The following is an 18861-nucleotide window of genomic DNA, read 5'->3' as shown; positions in this document are numbered from 1 at the left end:
CATTGGATTCATCACAGGGAAGTGTGGAAAAGATACACCTCTTCATCCTTCCTCTCCCACGCTTACTTTGTGTAAATTTTATCCATGGATGATGATGTGACTTTTCAGATAAGACAGAAAGAAGGGGGATGGAAAAAGACCTTTAGAAGCAAGGGAAAAAAACAGACTTCTGCAATCTGTCTTCAGAAACGGCTGCAATGCAGGTTGCTGCCAAGTGTTGAAGCTCTAAGGAGGACAAATGACCTGCTACTACACTGAAGAAGGGAAAAGCCACATGTTGTGTATGGGCAGAGATGAGTTTGTTAGGAGAGAGAAAGAGACAGAGAGAACTGCCTCGTGCAGAAGGAGTAATAGAAAGGTAAATCACAACCTGCCTTGGGCCCCATGGAAGTTTGCTACAGTAATGCCCATGCTGATAGCAAGAATAAAGTATAGACTGTGCAGTGAAATTACACCTTTCCTCTTATCCAAAGCCACACCTCAAAAACTAACGTGAATTTTATACTTAGTTCTCCACCACCACAGCTTGTACTCATCACTGAACAATACCCATCCAAACCCCTAAGACAAGGGGCACAGTCACATTTCCCTGACTGCCACTGTTGAGCTGGTTCTCTAATTTCAGATCAGGGTAAGGCAAGAACCTCTTTTGGTAGAGATCAGGTTGTTATGGTGTAAGCTGATTTCTGGCAAAATTCCCCTGGCTTCAAGCTTAGACTAAAATGAATGCAGCTGGGTCCAACCCAGTCTTCATCATAAAACTGTTCATTTTCTGCTCTCCCCATAGCTCCCTTCGAAGGCTGCAGGGACAATCATGTGTGTGCAAGAGAAATGGTGGCAGACTGCATAGCTTCAGAGGAATACAAACACGACACACATTGTTTCAGGGTCTTTGGTTAAGTGCTAATCATCTGGATTTGGATACCAGTCCTGACTATGAGAAATATGTAGTAAACAGAATCGCGCCATGTGATATGCGGGTTTAACCCTCTTCCTGCTGGCAGCTGCACATCAGCACAAAGCTGCAGTGGGAACAGCAAAACAGTCTCCACAAACCTACCAGCCTTCTGTCCTCAGCTTGGTGCTTGCTGCTGTCTCCTCTGAAGAGCCACATCCACACAACAGAAGGTTGCAGAAGGATGTGTGTGATTTTGACCATGATCAGCCCCCTGGACATCTGATGTTTGGTGATCTCCCATGCTCTGACCCAAGCATATGGCTGGGCAACACTATGTGCAGCTTCACAGGGAAGAGGGTATGGGTAATTAAGATGCCGCAGTGACAGGCTCAAGCTGATCTTGTCTGTGGGCCAGGAAGAAATAATCCCATTCCCACCATGCTGAATAAGCTGTGGGTGGGCTTGAAGGGCAAGGGTATAGTTGTCCCAAGCCTTTCCTCAGCAAGCAATCGGGCAATTGTTACACACTACAGTAGGTACTGGCTATCACCCCGGGACACCACGGCTGCTACAAAAGCATGCGGCACAGGGCAGCACTCCGCTCCAACTGCTGCCACACCACACGCAGTTACGGCCACACAGCCCAGCACCAGCACCCACCACAGGCTGGGAAGAGTAGGTGATCTGAACCAGCAGGCTAGAAAACAGTAAGTAAAAAATTTCAGTCCTCTACTCCTGTGGGATTCTTTTCCTTTCCATCGGATCACATATGCTATTATCAAGGCACGCAGGACCTAACCTTTGCAAGACTCTTACTTCCTCTTATGCAGTCAGATGGCCACACAGTATTGTGCTTGTAAGGGAGATATTTTCTTCCTGAAGAAATCAGACAATCCAACTCAAAAAGTAGACTTTTCACAGATTAAATTTAATTTGATACTTACCAAGCCTAGCTACACTTATTAGTGGCCCAGGACCTCCTCACATCCTACCTCCTACATCCTATGCAGCATACTGGTACTGCCAGAGGAAGTTAGTCATTTCCACATTATACAGCCTCCCATGCCATGAGCCAGCCAGCTCATTTCTGCACACAGGTAAGGTATTGTTAAGTGAATTAGAATTTATTTCTTCCCTTCTCAGCTGCCAAAACTGCTAAGCCACTTGCATTGCTTAGCAGGGTACTCTAGCACTTTTTTTTTCCTGATTTCCTGATGCTTAAGAACCCAACCCTGATAATTTAGAGCCTGTCTCCTGCTCTCTTGTGTGGTTTCTCTGTATTTAGGACTACTGTAGGCTGAGGTCTCCCTAGGAAAACTCAGAACAGAGCCCTGACATGCTCATGCTGCTGACTTTGAACTACATTTGAAGCAACAGCTAGCAGAACAATAGATGTTCATGTGAACAGTGACAGGGTAGCAAAAGCAGATCAGATCAGATCCCTATGCATTGGATATGGGATAAAGAGCCAGGCACCCATCAATGGAGCCACTACAGCAAAGCATCTCCCTGCTGACAGGGAATCCCCACTGTAGCAGCAACCAGCCCTGTTGTATCAACCCAAGAGGGAAGCACCAGCTCCCAGGCATGAGGGGCCAACCCATAGTACAACCCTGTGTTCCCCAAGCTCCCTACAGCAGTCTGGCCCACTTTAAAGACAGGGGATCAGACTACTGGTACCTGTTCATGGAAGAAGTCTGTTATTCTGCAAAGCAGCATGGCAAAGTATTCAGGTTTTGAGCTTTCAGTCTTGGAGGGCTGGAAGACTCCACTTGCTCAGCAGCTTTGTTGCCTCAAAGCTTCAGCAACTGGGTTCATGAGAGCAGCACTGAGCTCTGGCAATCTCTGCAGGGCCTAACAGGAGGCAGTTAATGTTCCTGCAAAGGCAACAGCAGCAGCTTCTTTCCCAGCTGAGCAGCTGCTGTGCAGCAGTTCTTTGACCAGTCATCAACAAGCACTCGCTTCCAGAAGGCAGGAGATTGCACTGGACTCAAAAGTGAGACAGATGCCAAGTTCCAGTTCAGGGCCAATGCTTGGGGAATCAGGCAATGTGATGTTCAGAACACATATGTGTCAGTATTTATTTCCACATGAAAAACAGTCCAAACTGTTTTTTTCTTAGACTCTTTCCAGCTCTTTCCCATTCTCCTGCTGCTCCTTCCCAGTGGAGAGCTAAGTTTAACTCTTCTTCCTCTTATCATTTTGGTAAATTAATTTTAATACCAATTAAGATTTTTCATCTGGCTCACAGTTCATATCCACAAGTAGTAAATGTGGGAGAAATGCAGAGGCTGAGCCTTGCAAGGCAGGGAACAAACAGCTATTTCTCAGGCAGCTCTGGCTAGTTCAGCCCACTTACTCTGTCAAGCAGTAAGCACAGTCTCACTGCTTTCAACAGGACTTACTTTTGTCAGGCAGATTTCCATTCCCTACTTCAAAACCCTTTCTCAATCTCAGATATTTGCATGGCTAGAGGTGGGCAAGTTTTAAGCTGCATTCCTACCTATGGAGAGTTGGCAGACACTTCATTCTTTTCACATGCAAACTAGAACTATCACCTGGACCAAGCTGCAAAAATTCAAGGAATTTGGGCAGGGCTTTAATAAAGTGGGAAAGCGTTGCTTTGCTTTCCAACATAGCAACAGGTATTCAGAAGCCTGGAACAAAGTACAGACCTCTAGCTCCTTTGGCTGCCAGGAGCCGGGTGCCCTCTCCCTTTGATGCAGCTCCAAAGGGATTGGTTTCACGGCTGACATTGACCACTTTATTGACAAGCCACCATTTAAGTGGACAGTCTCACTCTGCATTTACCCTTCTCTTCTTCCACCCTGCTACCTCCTTCTCTTTACCTTAGGCTGAGCAGTGATCAACTCTGATCTGGCTCAAAGCTCACTTTTCCATAGCACATTCAGGTACTGATGCATCCAACTGAGATAAAGTGACAGACAAGAACAGTCAGACGGGACTAAAGACTCTGAAACTGCATCTGGAGTTAGTCTTGTCCCAAGTAAATGGAAGAAGGGAGAACATTCAGCACTTGCATATGCCAAAGTTAAATAAATTAGGTGTGAAACAAGACTTTGGCAGGTATTTGGAATCATCAGGAACTGTAAATTTGACTATACTTTATGTCACCCTCTGGCAAATTCTCTAAAATTCACTTTACAGACAGCAGTTACACAATACATTTATTCATCCCTTTTTGTAAGGCTGCAGAAGTAGCAAAGTTTACAAGCCAAAAAGCAGATAAGCACTATATAAACTACATTAAGAGCTCTGGAGTGCATTATCCTGAATATACATATGTGAAATATTTTGACCACTATCGTCTTGGAAAAGCAAAGCAAGCAGCAAATGGGGGGTAAATTAGATACCAGTTAGCTTGACAGAAACAAGCATGTCTAGTTAATATTTTTATTCTATTCTCTTCTACTAAGCTCAGAAGGGTGGTGGTTGTTCTGGGCACTGCAGCTTCATGACAAATAAGTATCCTTAAAAAACTTTGTTAAGGGTTCACATGAGAAGAGGTCATAGGAGATGACCTACCAGTCTATGACACAGGAAGGTCAGAATGGAACAGAAACCCAAGTGAGCTCTGCAGATAGCTCACTCTTCATGATAGCATGAGGACAATACTCTTTCCCAGAGGCACACTTACCCAAAGGACACCTCTTACTGTGTACTTGTGTACAGCATTGATGAAGAACTTTGCCTAGAGAGCTGCTCCTTTGGATGGGCTGTGCACCCTGAATACACTCCTTCAATTCCCACAGCCTGACTGTGCCCAGTACAAACACTCCTCTACCTCAAGCCTCCCTGCTGCTGCCCCACTCAGAAGCAGAGCAATGCTTGCTCAGGGGCTGCTGGAGCCCACTCCCAGTGGGGGGTGGGGGTGTTCCAAATAACCTCAGAAGGACAGAGGCACCACCAAAACAGACTCTAGATTAAAGAGATAAAGGTAATTATTAAAATCTTACTAACAAAAAGTGTCAAAAGCTCTCTCCAGCAGCACATCATTTTGTTAATGTATCAGACCATGAAAGCCAGCAACTCACCTAAGCAGAACAGCAATCTTCAATCCAAAGCACGTGAGATCACTGAACACAATGGATGGGAACACATTTCCCTTCCCAGCGCCTGTTACGAAGGTGAGGGAAGAAAAGAAAGGAAGAAGAGGAGGAGGTAGAATTTGGGATAGGGATATACAGGTAGAAAAAGATATCAAGGAGTACTATAAGATTGCTTTAAACTCAAAGCAAAATTTAACAAAAAACAGTATGCTGTGATTTCATTCTCTGGTTACACCCACATCAGAAACACACTACCAAATACTGCTGTACTATTCTAGAAGAGTTGAAAGAGTGTTAAGAAAGGGATATGTAATTGCAAATTTGTAGCAATGTAGTAAAAGCAAATATCTGAAGCTAAACATCACAGAAATACAGAAGAACCCCTTTGAGGTGGCCCATCACTAGGCTTGGTCCGGAAGAGACACTTGGAAGCACTTAATTAGGGTGTGCTGACAGTGGCTGCACCAACACATAAACCAAGTCAAACACACGGTGGTAGTGCAGAAGAACATGGAATTGAAAATCATTTATTTGAATCAAGTGCATTACACCCAAACATCACAAACAGGATGTACTGAAATCAGCATAAATGGTCTTAAAGTAACACGTAAAAGCAACAAAAACTATTGTAAATTTAAAATCAGTTACCATCTTTTCAGTGCTTGTTGCTTGCATCATCTGGGAACCATGCTGACAGATCAGAGTTCTGCGGGGCAGGCAGGTGTACAAACACAGCAGAAACATGGTCCCTTTCCCCAGTTATCCTGCAGGCTACAAGCCCCACAAGAGAGTGCAGGAAGATGCAGGGAGCTGCACAGGCAGAGTGCAAGGCAACAGGCAGTCAGTGCTCAGGCCAGCAGGCCAGAGATCTTGGCATATCTCTGGCCACTGGCACTCTAGGACTTCATCCCCACCTTACTGACCACTCTGTCCTGTATGGTAACAAGTACATTTTCAACCTTTCACACAGCTCTAGGACAAGTTAAGTATAGGACAGCAGTGGTGGAGGCTGACAACATGCACAGTGTCCAAAGGGGTAAGAACATCTCTTCCACCCTAGGCTAAATCCAGAGCACATGGAAGAAACACATTCTCATCAGAAGTTCCTTTTCTCCATTTGACATGCCAGCGGCCATGGTGCAGACCTGCCTCTCTTACCCAGCACCACACAGGAATAAAGCCTGGAAACCGCACAATAATTTCTCAAGAGCAAAATTAACACCCTGCAATGGGAGTGGGTTGTGGGTGGATGCATTTTGTGTTATTTGGGGGGGGGGGGGGGGGTGGTTGAGGGTGGCAGTAGTAATCATGTTTGTTTGGTTTGGGTTTTGCTGGTGGCGGTGTTTTTTTAAAAAACCTCCTCCTCAGGCCAGAAAGATTTTTAATTTTTCTGACTCCATCACAGGCCAACAAATACCCTCCTCAGCTGCTGAGTACAACATGCCTGCCAGCTGGACAACGAGGTATTTTACCACTGCACAGCCTTTGCTTGCTGTACTTGCATGCAGCCACCCATCCTCACTCCTCCTCATCCAGCAGGGCCCTCCATTTCATAAGCTGCCCACACTCAATCCTCACCATGGCCCTCCTCAAGAAGGAAGACCTCAAGTAACAACAGGCTTCATCTCAGAAGCTAAACATAAGCAAAGGTAACAAAGGCTAGAGACAAGCATGCTGACACTGCCCTCCTGTCAGGGTATAAAGGGAGGGCAGGTGAAGCCCTCAGGAAAGCTGTCTCATTGCTCCCAAGAGAAGTGGCTGAAGAAAGCAGCAAGGGATGTGTCTGCCTGGAAACCCTGCAGGAATGAATTTGCAGGGCCAGAAGCTAAAGTCCCTTGGCCCTGCCCATGAATTGAGGGCTTTGGCAGGTCGAGGGAGAGCACAGACACTGCACATTGGGACAAGAGGGTTCCTGACAGCAAGAAGACATTGAGCCTGCTGTGACAGTGATTTTCTGCCCTGTATAAACCAAATGTTAAGTACCAACACATCACACCTTCAATGCCACCTGCTGCCATGAGAGTTCCACCCAAAGCCACCATCTTCTGCCGCAGCAAAAAGAAGGCTCCTTTTGACAGCACCACCCTAAGCTAGGCACACCAGCTCACACTCATGGGGCTCTGAGGCATCCCCCTGCCGTGGAAAGGCCACAAGGTGCCCGCTGGAGCTTGGCACAAGAGGCAGTAGCAGCTGTGCCAGGCTTGCCCTGTGTCCCCTGTACCCCTCTGAGCCATCAGCAGCAACTACTTCACACAGGACTGCAGGCAGAAGTTGTTCCAAGCTCTGCAATCAGAGGATATTCTGCTTCAAGTGCTTTAATTACTGTAAGCAGTTCACTAATTACAGTAGTAATGATTGGATTATGGCCAGTTAACAGCTTTAAAGAAACAAGCCATCATAGGAGGGGGAGAGAAATACTCCTTTGGGTTTAGGATAGAAACAGATTTCAGCAGTCCACTCTGTAGGAGGCTGTTAGTAGCTGGCTAGGTCAGACTATTTGCAACAAGCTGCAACAGCAAGGAGCTGTGCCATGTGTCACTAAATGGTATGGTGGCACATGAAAATTATCAGTGTTGGAGGAGGTGTGTTTGCAGGAACAGAAGGTTTCTGTTAATGTGCTGACCCCATGTGCTCCAACACCTCTCCATGACTGGACTCAAAAGACATGATGCAGGCAGGTGTGTGCATGCTACATTACTGACATGGTCTCATGCCTGAAATGCTTCATCATGCAAGTCATGAATACAGGCCTTTTAAAACATCTTAAGAAGGATCTGCTAGCTTGAACCAAACAGCTAAAGGCAACCACTCACACTACCAAAAGCCAAAGGCACTCACCAAAAAGAACACAAATTTCCTTTCACTAGCAATTGTTGCCAGCATTAGGAGGACCAGAAATCCATATAAGTAATGGGCAGGGAGGCTCCCTCCACACCTGATACATTCACCTCCTCACTCTTTCCCAGAGTCTGACTACAGAGCAGTCTGCAGAAAAGCAACTGGACTAATGGATCCCTGCAAGAAGTCCTATCCCAAAGGAGATACTGCAACAAGGGGAACTACCAGCTCTGGAAGATTAAGTTTTTTGTGGCCATCCCTTTTCTGAGAAAGGCAGAAAAGGGATGGCCAGACACACAGCTTCCCCACCTTGAAAGGCACCTTCCACAAAACAGGAAAGCAAGATCCTACTTTACAGAAGAAATCCCCAGTGTGTTGAAACTACAGTGAAGGCAACAATCCTCATTCACAGATGACTATGCTGATGGTACTGCCAGCCAGCAGTATGCCATGGTCCTGTGGGTCAGGTAGCTCTGCCTAACCAAGAAAAGCCAATCCCTTGCACAACCACCAGCCACTTGGAAATTTCTATTTGCCCAAGGAAAAGCAGGTCTCTACACCTCTTGCTAGCCCTCACCCACACCAGCCAGCCCTCCGTGGTAACACACCACCATTGTATCCCCTGCACAGGCTCTTCAGTTATTTCCCGTGCCTCCCCTCAGCAGTATTTTGTTCTGCTTGGTTTCCTTGTTCTATTTTCCCTTCAGAGGTCTTCAGCTGAGGACTGGCAGAAACTGAGCTTGGTATCACTGGCTGGAGGGCGAGGATTTCTGGCAAGAGAAAACCAGTAGATCTGGGCATCCTGCCCAGAGTGAGTTCACACTTGGCTCACCACAGCTGGAAATAGTCTCATCTCTGGCCAGAGCTCCCCAACGGCCCAACAAAATCCTTGGGAAACAGCAAGTTTCCACATGCTGACCATTTTGAAAGAGCCTGAAACACCAGTGTTCATGACTGTACTACGGCGCTGCACCCAGCCAGCCCTCTCTGCACAGCGCAGCCGCCTGCAAGCGCCACTCCCAAGGGCTGCCTGATGAGCAAGCTCTGATGAAGCACAGGGTCTCTGGCTTGGTGTGCAGAACCAGATGGGGCCAAGACCAACGCTTCCTCTGGAGATGCTCCTCTTGTACAGCAATTCTGCAAGCAGGGCTAGAGGGAAGGCAGAGGCTAGCCTGGCATAGATACGGTCTAAACAGCTTTAAACAGCCTCCTTTTTTGGCACTGTTTAGCAGTTAAGAAATTAGCTTGCTTTTTTTTCAATCATGGAGTCACTTTTTTACAGTTTTCTTGGGGATAATACATTTAAGTAGCAGAACTAACTTGCCATGTACTGAAGGGTAGATTTAAATAAAGTGAGTGGGGGGGATTACAGGTAATAAGTACTTGGGTAGCAAGATAAACTTGGCTAATGTAGAGCCAAGGAATTTGGCCAGGAAACAGGACTGTAGGACGTACACATAATTTTCCATGATGAAGAAAAGAGCACACAGCTGGGATGCGGAGACCATACATGGTTCTCTCACTCTCTCGCATCTCTCAGAGGCCTTTACAGGCTAGCTCCTGCAGGGAAGATGTAACAGCACAACTTCCATTTACAGCAGCAGTGAAGTTCAAATGCTTAGCATCATATGAGTGAGGAGTAGCAAGTGCCCTGGCTGCCTGATCCAAAGGATATAGAAAGCAGAAGTCCTTCCTCTACTGCCAATTGGCCTTGGTCCAGCACCTCTGTAGGACATGAGGGTCATCCTCAGCATTATAAAAGGAAACATTAGTATTCTGTGTGAAATTTCTCCAGCCATCCAGCACTGTGTCGATGGAAGCAGCAGAGCAAACCAGCTGCCCATTCACACTATGCTGTGTGCCACATATAAGATTTCACAGGGGTCTCTCTGAAAAAGGAAGTCCATGCATAGGACACACGAGCAGAGCCCACCTGTGCTATCCAGAAGGGCAGGCCCCACACTGCAGCAGTGTACAGTCACTGCCAAGTCGGGTAGACTGACAAAGAAGCAATCAGCTGATCCATCAAGTCATCCCTTCCTTCCCACTGACCACATAAGTTATCTAGGAGGATGTGGAAAAAGTTGCTGCTTAAGAAGCCTGCCCTGCAGCCTCACCTACCTATGAACTATCCACACTGGCACTCCCAGTAGCCCCGGACTGCTGGTATTCAGAGACCTACCTGAAACCACTTCAATCTGACTGACAGACAGGTGATACAGAGACACACATGAGTGGTGTTCACTGCAGTGAGTGTAGCCAAGACATGGTCTTTCCACTTGCCAACACTTCCCATTTTGGCTCTAACACCATAGAAAAATGACAGATTTGCTGTCATTTCTCACACCACAGAGTAGAACACATTGCCAGTCTACACAGATAGAATGACAAGTCAAAGACTTATCTGGATGAAAGACCAAAATCCCCTCTGTTTATGGGTGCATTCCCCAGCCCTGCCAATGGGAGCTGTTTCAGATCACTGAGGGTTGAGAATGTCTCTGCAGAACCTCATTCATGTCAGAGTGCTTCAAAGCAGCCATGGATTTGGAAGCAGCATAAGACAGGACAATTGCAGGTAAAAGCAATGAAGAGAGCAAGCTGCAATATGTATGAAAGTTGGCTTTCAAAGGCCTGACCCAGCCTTTACCAGGAAGATACACTCCTTGCCAGCTGAATGGCAAAGACAGAACGACAGTAAACCAGCATGGGGAAAAAATGGTTCTGCTTTACTGCCTAACAGGGAGCCAAGAAGTTAAACTGGCACCAGGCCACACCACATCGTGTGACCAAATTCTGCTCTCATACAGTAAGGGAATGAGAGTGGGGAAGGCAATGGCAGGAAAGGAACTGGAAGTAATTTAATTAAACATATTCTTAATTAATTTTTTAATTAATCACATTAATGCTAGTGCCTTTGTTCACCTAAGCATTTTTTTGATTGGCCCAAAAGTTGCCAGTTCTGTCTCAGGGATCTGAGTGACTATTGGGAACTTGTACATCCGTCTCATGCACGGAGGTCAAAAAGAAGTGCTGGGTGGTTCCGCAGACTTCAATAGAAGGCGTTTCTGGCATGACTAACACCAGACAGACAGTACTGCTGCTGACAAGTCTATCCCACCGCTCTTCAACAACTCATCCCCACAGATTCAATCTCTGAGTAACAATGCTTCAGCCTCAAAACCCTAGAGTTAGAGCAAATCCTATGCCTCTATGAAGAAAAGGTGACTGCCTTTCTTTCTGATGTTATGTTTTTCCTACCCTGGCAGTTGTCAAGCATATTCTACCTGCTTTTTTCTCCTTCAGGCACAGTTCACATATTGCTTTGATGGGATAACAGGGTTTTTACATTGCTATAGAAGATTTGTAGAAGTCATGCTAAGCACATTCCTTATGATAACCATCATGCTTCCAACAGTCACACACAGCAAGAAATCAGTTTTATATTCTCATATAGAAGAGCAAACTCTTGCACAGTCTTCAGTCCTCCTCAAACACCATTTCTCAGACTGTACAAAATACCTCTAAAAATCACAGCAATTCATCCAGCAAGCCCCTGGGGCTGACACAACACATTCAAGTGAGACCAGTCCATTGTACGTCGTATTTTTGCAGCTTCCCAATGTTTCCCCAGACAGTTCTCCAGCCTCTTTTCTACACTGACTGCTTTCTGCACCTCATTCTCAGAAAGAGCACAGCCATTCTCCAATAGTGTAAGTGCACCCCAGAGAACAGCCTGTGTCAAGCACAACGGTGATAATCCACAGCCACATGGAAAACACTCTCAGTCCTTCACCAGCACAGCCGTGCAAGTTTTCACCATCTCTGTCATTGCTGTTTGTGCCAACCTTAAGAACTCCAGGTCAATGTTTTTACTGGATTCCAGTGAATAGCCACAGAAAAGCACACAGGCTCACAATCTGGCTGGGGAGGCCAAATGAACCCTGCTCCTCCTCCACCTGACAGTGCATGAGAGCTGCACTTCTCACACAGCACACATGAAAACAGTAAGGCGCCTAGAGCAGGAGCAACTGGGACCTCAGGGCTAGGAAGGACATTCACTGGGTCGCTACTGTAACATGCAGCTTCTAAAAGCGTGATTCCAATGTTCATGAACACTTTTACCCAACAGGTTTACTGTCCCACATTCTCAGTTACCACCCAGTTATACCTGAATTATACAGACAACACCATCTCATACAAAAGCATGTGCTTCCGAGGGGACAAGAGGGGACAAGTTCTTGCCTGACACACAATAAAACTGGTTTCCAAACAGCTTCTTCTTAAGGATGCCCTAAGTAGCATGACACATGCCCCAAGCTACAAGCACTGCAAGTGGTCAGGGCAGAAAACAATGTTATCCTCTCTAGCCTTTGCACTCAATGCACTCAAAAAATGTCATTAATAAATCACATGCACAAGAATTTGAACTGGTTGCCTGAAGCAGTCAGCAAGAAATTCCCCAGACAGACACACTTTACATCACTGGGCTGGTAGCTGGATGCCTTTGAGGTGTTTCACCCTTCCCTAGAGGACTGGAAGGATAAGTTCAGTACAGATTGATGAGTACCATGTTCTCATAAACTGATCCTTGGGATCTGTTACAGACTCCCCCTGAAAGATCTGCAGTCTCCATCTTAACCCATGACTGCTTTCTCCTTAGACTGCCCCCTTACACAGAATTCTGAACACGAGGGTAAGTCACAGAAAACACACATGCCTCATTCATCACCCACCATGAGGTTACAATGAATAATAATGTTCTTGTTAAAAAAACCAAACACGCACATCCTGACAAAACCTGATCACAGAAAGTATGAAGCAGCTCCCACACTCAAGGACAAATAACTGATCTACAAAGCCAGATATTTCCAGAGTTCCCTACAGCAACTTCTGAGTTTAATGTTTTGAAAAGCAAGTATCTGGCAACAAGATACCTATGTTAAACAACAAAAGCTTGATCTGAAAGATAGGAGCTATCTGGTGACCTATATTACCTGCCTGCAAAAGAGCAGCTGAGCAAGCATCCTTATAAATTTCACCATTCTGCTTCAGTATCAATACTGGTCAGTGTGAAATGAAGCATGTAGGATACTCAGGTGCAGCAGGGCCACCTTCCCTGCAGCACACCCACTCTGCAAAGACCATGCAAGGACCATCCCTTGCTATGGCCCACAGAGAGTACTATACAGGGTCACAGCAGGAGCAAAGCATCCCAGTGCAGCGCATTCATCAACAATGCACATTTATTTACCTCTTGGCTGAAGCTATGATGGCACCGAAAGAAATGTCAGCAAACTTCAGTTTAGAAGTGTTATCACACCTTTTTGTGAGTCCACAGCAGCTACCACAACCATAGCTTTCTGGAAGTTTAGATACCTTTCTCAAAACAGACCCTATCTGGACAAGGGGACACTCAACCCAAGTGAAAAGGAAACTATGAATGTGGCTTTTACATTTTGTCAGAGATAATAGTCACACTCATACCACCTGATCAGAGAGCGCTTACCAGCAGGCTTGGAGGTGGGGTGTTTCCATGATGGCCCTATTTAATGGGTACTTTCTATCATTAGCAACCCCACCTCAGAAAGGTGATTAGAACAGCAAAATTCAAATCATAAGAGCAGTAAGGCCTGCAGGATGCAGACACAGTAGGGCCATGAGACTCGTGCCTTCTTTTTCTTTACCCTTGTATTTATGTGTATCTTTACATGCAGTGCACGGCACAAAGTAGTGAGAGAGGCTTAAGAAGACTTGGGTTTCTAACAGGCAATTTCTGTAAGCTCATGAACAACTGTACTCAGTAAGCACTTCTTTGGCACAGAGAAGGTGCCACCAAAGTCTGTGCTATCACTGCTTCTGCAGCACCATAAATCTGACTGGTCCAGTTCTGTAAGCCAGAGATATAATTTACTGCCACACTGCCAGAAATGCCAACATGACAAGGCAGAGCAAGAGTGGGTAAAGCACACGGCACAATAATTTCACAAATTTTTTTTTTCATAATTTTTTTATTTTTTTAAACAAAGATAAGCATGATTATCATTCCTCAGAGCATTAAAGTTGCATATGGCTATCTTCTACACACTGCAAATGAACACTGCTTACTACTCCTAAGAAAGCAGTTGTCAGGTCAAAAAGCAATTTGGCATTTAAAGTTTCCCTACCAGCTCTACAGCTGAGACAAGTTGCTTCAGGAAAGATTTTAAAATAAACCTGAAGGAGCTGTACCTTGAGCAACAAGCTCATTAAATGAGAATGGCCCACATGAGAGCCTGCTGTATGCAGGACCTGAAGGTTGACCCCTAGCACCCCCAAAGAAACCCAGCTTCACCCCAGTGTTATTCCTGACACTAAGGAGACAGTGGCTGGAGAGTGTCCTTCTCATCTTCACCCTTCACCTCATCTGTGAAGATGAGCCAGGCATGCTGAACACCACCCGCCTCACCTAGTCCCCCCACTAGGAAAAGTCTGAATGCTGCAGTTGATAACTTGTCATCAGGAGATAGAAATGTCCTTGTGGGCACAAATGACAATCTCTTGGCCATTAAACACCCACATATGTACTTCTTACTAAGCAATCTTATCTATCTTGACAGCTAGGTGAGTCCACTGCAATGGCTTTCAGCAAGTTTTGCTTTGCAAATCTGGGAAACTGCAGGATCAATCCTGTTATGCCTTAGCTGCTACTACTTTGAGGCTTGACTCCAGACAGGAAAGAAGAGAAGGCAGAGGAAAAAAAAGGCTGTTACAAGAAACTGCTGAGATGAGTTCAACAGTTCAAACTACTGAGATGTAGTTCAAAGGAGAAAGTATTTTAATCCCCAGAACCCAGACCCCTGCTCCTGCACAAAAAATTGTGCAGAGGCTTGTATCAGGTGAAAAGTAGCTGAATTTGTTCTGCACGATTTTTTTTTTTTCTGCTTAAGAATAGCAGTGCTGTGATGAGCTCTGTAAAACCTCTTAGAGAGTCACTTCTGATAGACATGAAAAATTGGCTTCACGTGGAAAGCTGCCTTCCTCCCAGGAACTGTCACTTTATTCCCTACATTGTAAAACAGCAGCTTCCCAGGAAGGGCCAGGTAGACAGGTGTGAAACCAGTGCTTCTCCTCTGTATCATATTCAAGAGGTCAACTTTTACCCTCCAAACATGAAATTCATTCTCCGGTTTGCCTATTTACCCATTTCAAAGCACCATTCCTGACAGCAAAGGTTGTAATATCTGTCTCAGCACAGGTAAGAAACCTGCAAACCAGCTTCCAAAAGCTCAACAAACTTGTCCTTATAATGCTCCTGTAGAAGACATTACTAAAATTCAGTAGTCTTCCCACTTTTGATGTCTGCTGTGAGTTCTGCTGAGCCCGTGCATCCAGGAGAAGAGGAGCTGGACTTAATTCACATTTGAGTAACATTACTAGACTGCTCACTTCCCAAGTCTCAATGAGTCCCAGCTGCACAAAACCTGGCAGGACAGTAATGTGGCACAGCTATCCACAGCCTCCAGAGCCTTACCGAGCCAGGACACCAGGGGCTGGGTTGGAAACAGTCAGCAAGACACACACACTTCTTGCATAGAGGTTTGCTGGCTGCATTACTGGCTGTGCCAGCACTTTAGACAGGCTGTCCTTGCTCCCAGAGAGGGCCCAAGAAGCAAAGTTTCGAGTTTGCCTCAGCTAATAATGATGATAATTCAATAGCACTTAAATCAGACTTAGGTGAAGAAAAACCTAAAATATGTGAGTCAACAAGAAAAGACTGATCCTGAAAAGAATCTACAGGAATATTTGGTAGGCATCAATCTCTCCTATTACTCTTGGTAAGCTATTAACTAACGTGTATTGTACTGAACATTCAACCTTAATTACTGCAGTGATTTCATTTCACAGGTAAGAATGTCTGACAGTTTTACTACACCCCACTTTTTGCTTGGTAGATCCTGTTACATTCTTACATCTGAAGGAAGCAAGCCCCAAGACCCCCACAGGGCTTTTGGTCAGACCCCCAGAAATTCAGACCCCCAGAAATTCCACTATATACGCACAGCCTGCCCCGGCTGGGGTCCAACCACCAACCCCTCTGAGGGGATATTAGCCTGATGGGCTGCAACTGGGAAGAGCCATCACTCCCAGACCCGATCCTTCTAACTACAGAGGTGTGTGTGGGGGGGGGGTCACCATAAAACTTTGAGTTTGCACCCACTGCAGAAAGGAACAGCTTCAGCTGATCACCAACAGAAAGAGGAACAATGAAGTGATCCCACCACCAGCAACGGACATTTAACTATACTGAGTCCTCCAGTCCAGCAAGCTGGAGAGTGACTCCCATCACATCAAATTCAACTGGTAGCTGTGGACCAGCACAAGAAATTAGCTTTCATTACTTAAAACTCCCTCTTGGCTTCTTCCCTCTGCACAGTAACCCACGTTAAGAGAACAGCTCTCTGTCACCCTCTTGTGATAGGACCAAGAGGACTTAAAATCTCCTGGAAGGAGGTAATACTAAAAGAAAGTGACATTTACAGCACATACGACGACCTTGGGTTTAAGGCTTTTGAGTCCAAAGGCTCCACTCCTGCTTCTGACAACAAAACCAGTGTCCCCCTACATACCAAATATTTTACCTCATCCGGCACCATAAAAGGCAAAAAAACCCCTACAGCGTAACAAGAATTTCCCTTCACAGCCCGTCAGCAAGGCTGGCCATCTTGCTCTGGGCTCCAGTAGCTGTTTCTAGATGTATTGGCCAGATACAGGCATAGGACTGGAAACAGAGACTGCAGCCAGGCAGATCTTTTGAAAAGGAAGAAACTTCCCTCCTCAAAGGAACGGAGCTCTGACTTCCAAGAAGCCACCCACAGCCCAGACCAAGATTGCATTCCTCACTTTGCCTTTGCCAAAATATAGCCTCACACACCATCAACTCTTCTCCAGTAAATGCCCTTGTTTGTATACTTTAGTTCTCATGCTGTCAAGTCCCTGAGCAAGGAAATCACTGACAGCACCTCTATAGCTTTCACCTTCAATTAACTCATCAGACTCCAGGGGAAAAACTTCTCAGTGGCACCATTTCAGACAGCTCTGAACAGGAAAACCTGAAAACCTTTGATCTGGAAGTGGAGGAGGGGAAGAGGGGAAGGGTTAAAGAGGAATAATCATCTTCTCACTGTTGTGATCTCCTTCCCAACTGTTCCCAGCTTTCTGAAGAAAGCCCCACACCTCGGGCTACATTATATATGTTAATATATCATTTGTGCTAAAAAAACACTATCATCCCCCCTCTCATGCAAGGTCTGGGATTCTCCTGCCTGCTCACAGCAAGGGGAGAGAAAGACACGATCTAAAAGACGAGCCAGTGACTGGCTGCGAAGCCAGCGGGAGCCTGCTGCACCCCGAAGTGCCTCTGCCATGCCAGCATCAGTGCTGCTCCAAATTCTGCTCTACTGTTGTCTGATAGAGTGACTAAAACGGAAATGTTTCAGGGATTAGGATTCCTGAGTGATCTAATACAGGATGCTTTTGGTTTAAAGGAGGAGGGGAAAAAAAATATAACTAGCTAGCGGCGAGGCTGGAGCTCCTCCTGAGCTCCCCTCCCCACCGCCACCCTTACGGTTTAAAAAGGGGCCGAATGTTACCATTTTTGGACATGAGCTCCGCGCAAGCCCTGCCCTAAACCACACCATTCAAACCAGCAGCCAGTTACTGTCCCGCCGCCGGCCGGCGGGGCCGGGGTACAGGCGGCGGGGGGGGGGGTGCGGGGGGGATGCGGAGGGGCCCCGCCACCGCCCGCCGGCGTCCCGGCCCCGCCCGGGCGCACCTGCGGGCCGAGAGCCCGTGACCCGGCCGACGTCTGCTGCTGCGGGGGGACCGCCGCGGCACCTCCCTCCCCGCCCCGCCATCACCTGCCCGCCCCGCCCGCCCCCGCGTCCCCGCCGCCTCGCCCCGCCACGCCGCGCAGCGCAGCGCCAGCCCCCGGCCGGGCGCGCACCGGCCCCGCCGCAGCGGTAGAGGGGGCGGCGGGGCCGGGTCCCGGCAGCCCCACGGGATGTACGCCAGGAGAGAGGACGGGGGTGCGCCCACCTTCCTCTGCTGCTTCTCCCAGGCTGGGTCGAGGAGCAGGTCCCGGTCCCAGTCCTCCTCCGGCTGCATATAGTCATTGGTCTGCTCGTAGTGATCCATGGCCGCGGCCGCTGCTGCCCGTCGCGTCGCGTCCCGCCGGTGCCGCTGCCCGCTGAGTCCGTCCCGGCCCCGCGGCCGCTCAGCCCGAGCGCGCGGCGGCGGCGCCCGCTCCCACCTCTCAGCCTCGGCCGCGCGCAGCGCCGCGGGACGGGACGCCCCGCCCACCACCCGCCTCCGCGCCGCTCATTGGCCGCCATGCGCGCGGCCGAGCCTCGGCCCCCGAGAGTGAGCTCCTGTTTCATTGGTCGTTACGGACGTCCGTCACAAGATCCGTGTGCCGTGATAGGCGGTTTGCGGCAGCCCCGCCCTACTCGCGGCCCTGCTCGCCACCCGCCGGGCGTGGGGCGGAGGCTGCGAGCGGGTGCACCGTGCCGTGCCGTGCCGTGCCGTGCCGTGCCGGGCCGGGCCGGGCCGGGCCGGGCCGTGCCGGGCCGGGCCGGGCCGGGCCGGGCCGGGCCGGGCCGGGCCGGGCCGGGCCGGGCCGGGCCGGGCAGCTCCGCGCCGCTGTGGGAGCGTTGTCTTTCGAGGGCTCCACGGCTGGATGGGGCGCGGGAGCCTGTACTGGGGCGTCCTCACCGGCGTATCCAGGCAGCATTTTGTCACAGAATACTCTTGAGCTGGAAGAAACCCACAAGGATCATCGAGTCCAGCTCCTGGCCGCACACGGGACACCCCAAGAGTCACACCCTTTGCCTGAGAGCATTGACAAACGCTGCCTGAACTCTGTCACATTTAGTGCTGTGACCCTGAGGAGCCTGTTCCAGTGCCCAATCACCCTCTGGGTGAAGAACCTTTTCCTGCTATCCAACCTAAACTTTCCCCGATACAACTGCAGGTGCATCAAATCCTGGCACTGTGGGGATGTTTTCGTGTGGCACGGCT

At 47.9% G+C, this 18861-nt stretch overlaps 1 protein-coding gene across 3 annotated transcripts in view; it reads right to left on the bottom strand.

The window, feature by feature from the left end:
* The window catches only part of ACTN1 (actinin alpha 1), an 86582-nt gene extending 68499 nt beyond the window's left edge, over nucleotides 1-18083 (bottom strand). For 2 of the 3 annotated variants that reach the window (XM_059849709.1, XM_059849707.1), the window contains exon 1: nucleotides 17881-18083. In XM_059849709.1, the coding sequence (XP_059705692.1) occupies nucleotides 17881-17979 (99 nt within the window). In that variant the 5' untranslated portion in view covers nucleotides 17980-18083. The remainder of the gene's footprint in view (nucleotides 1-17880) is intronic. The other variant, XM_059849706.1, reaches the window with a different exon arrangement.
* Between the last annotated feature and the right edge of the window lie 778 nt (nucleotides 18084-18861).

Source organism: Haemorhous mexicanus, chromosome 6 (assembly GCF_027477595.1).
Source record: "Haemorhous mexicanus isolate bHaeMex1 chromosome 6, bHaeMex1.pri, whole genome shotgun sequence".
Classification (NCBI taxonomy): domain Eukaryota; kingdom Metazoa; phylum Chordata; class Aves; order Passeriformes; family Fringillidae; genus Haemorhous; species Haemorhous mexicanus.
The sequence above is the reverse complement of the archived record's forward strand: the minus strand, read 5'-3'. Positions and strand labels throughout refer to the sequence as shown.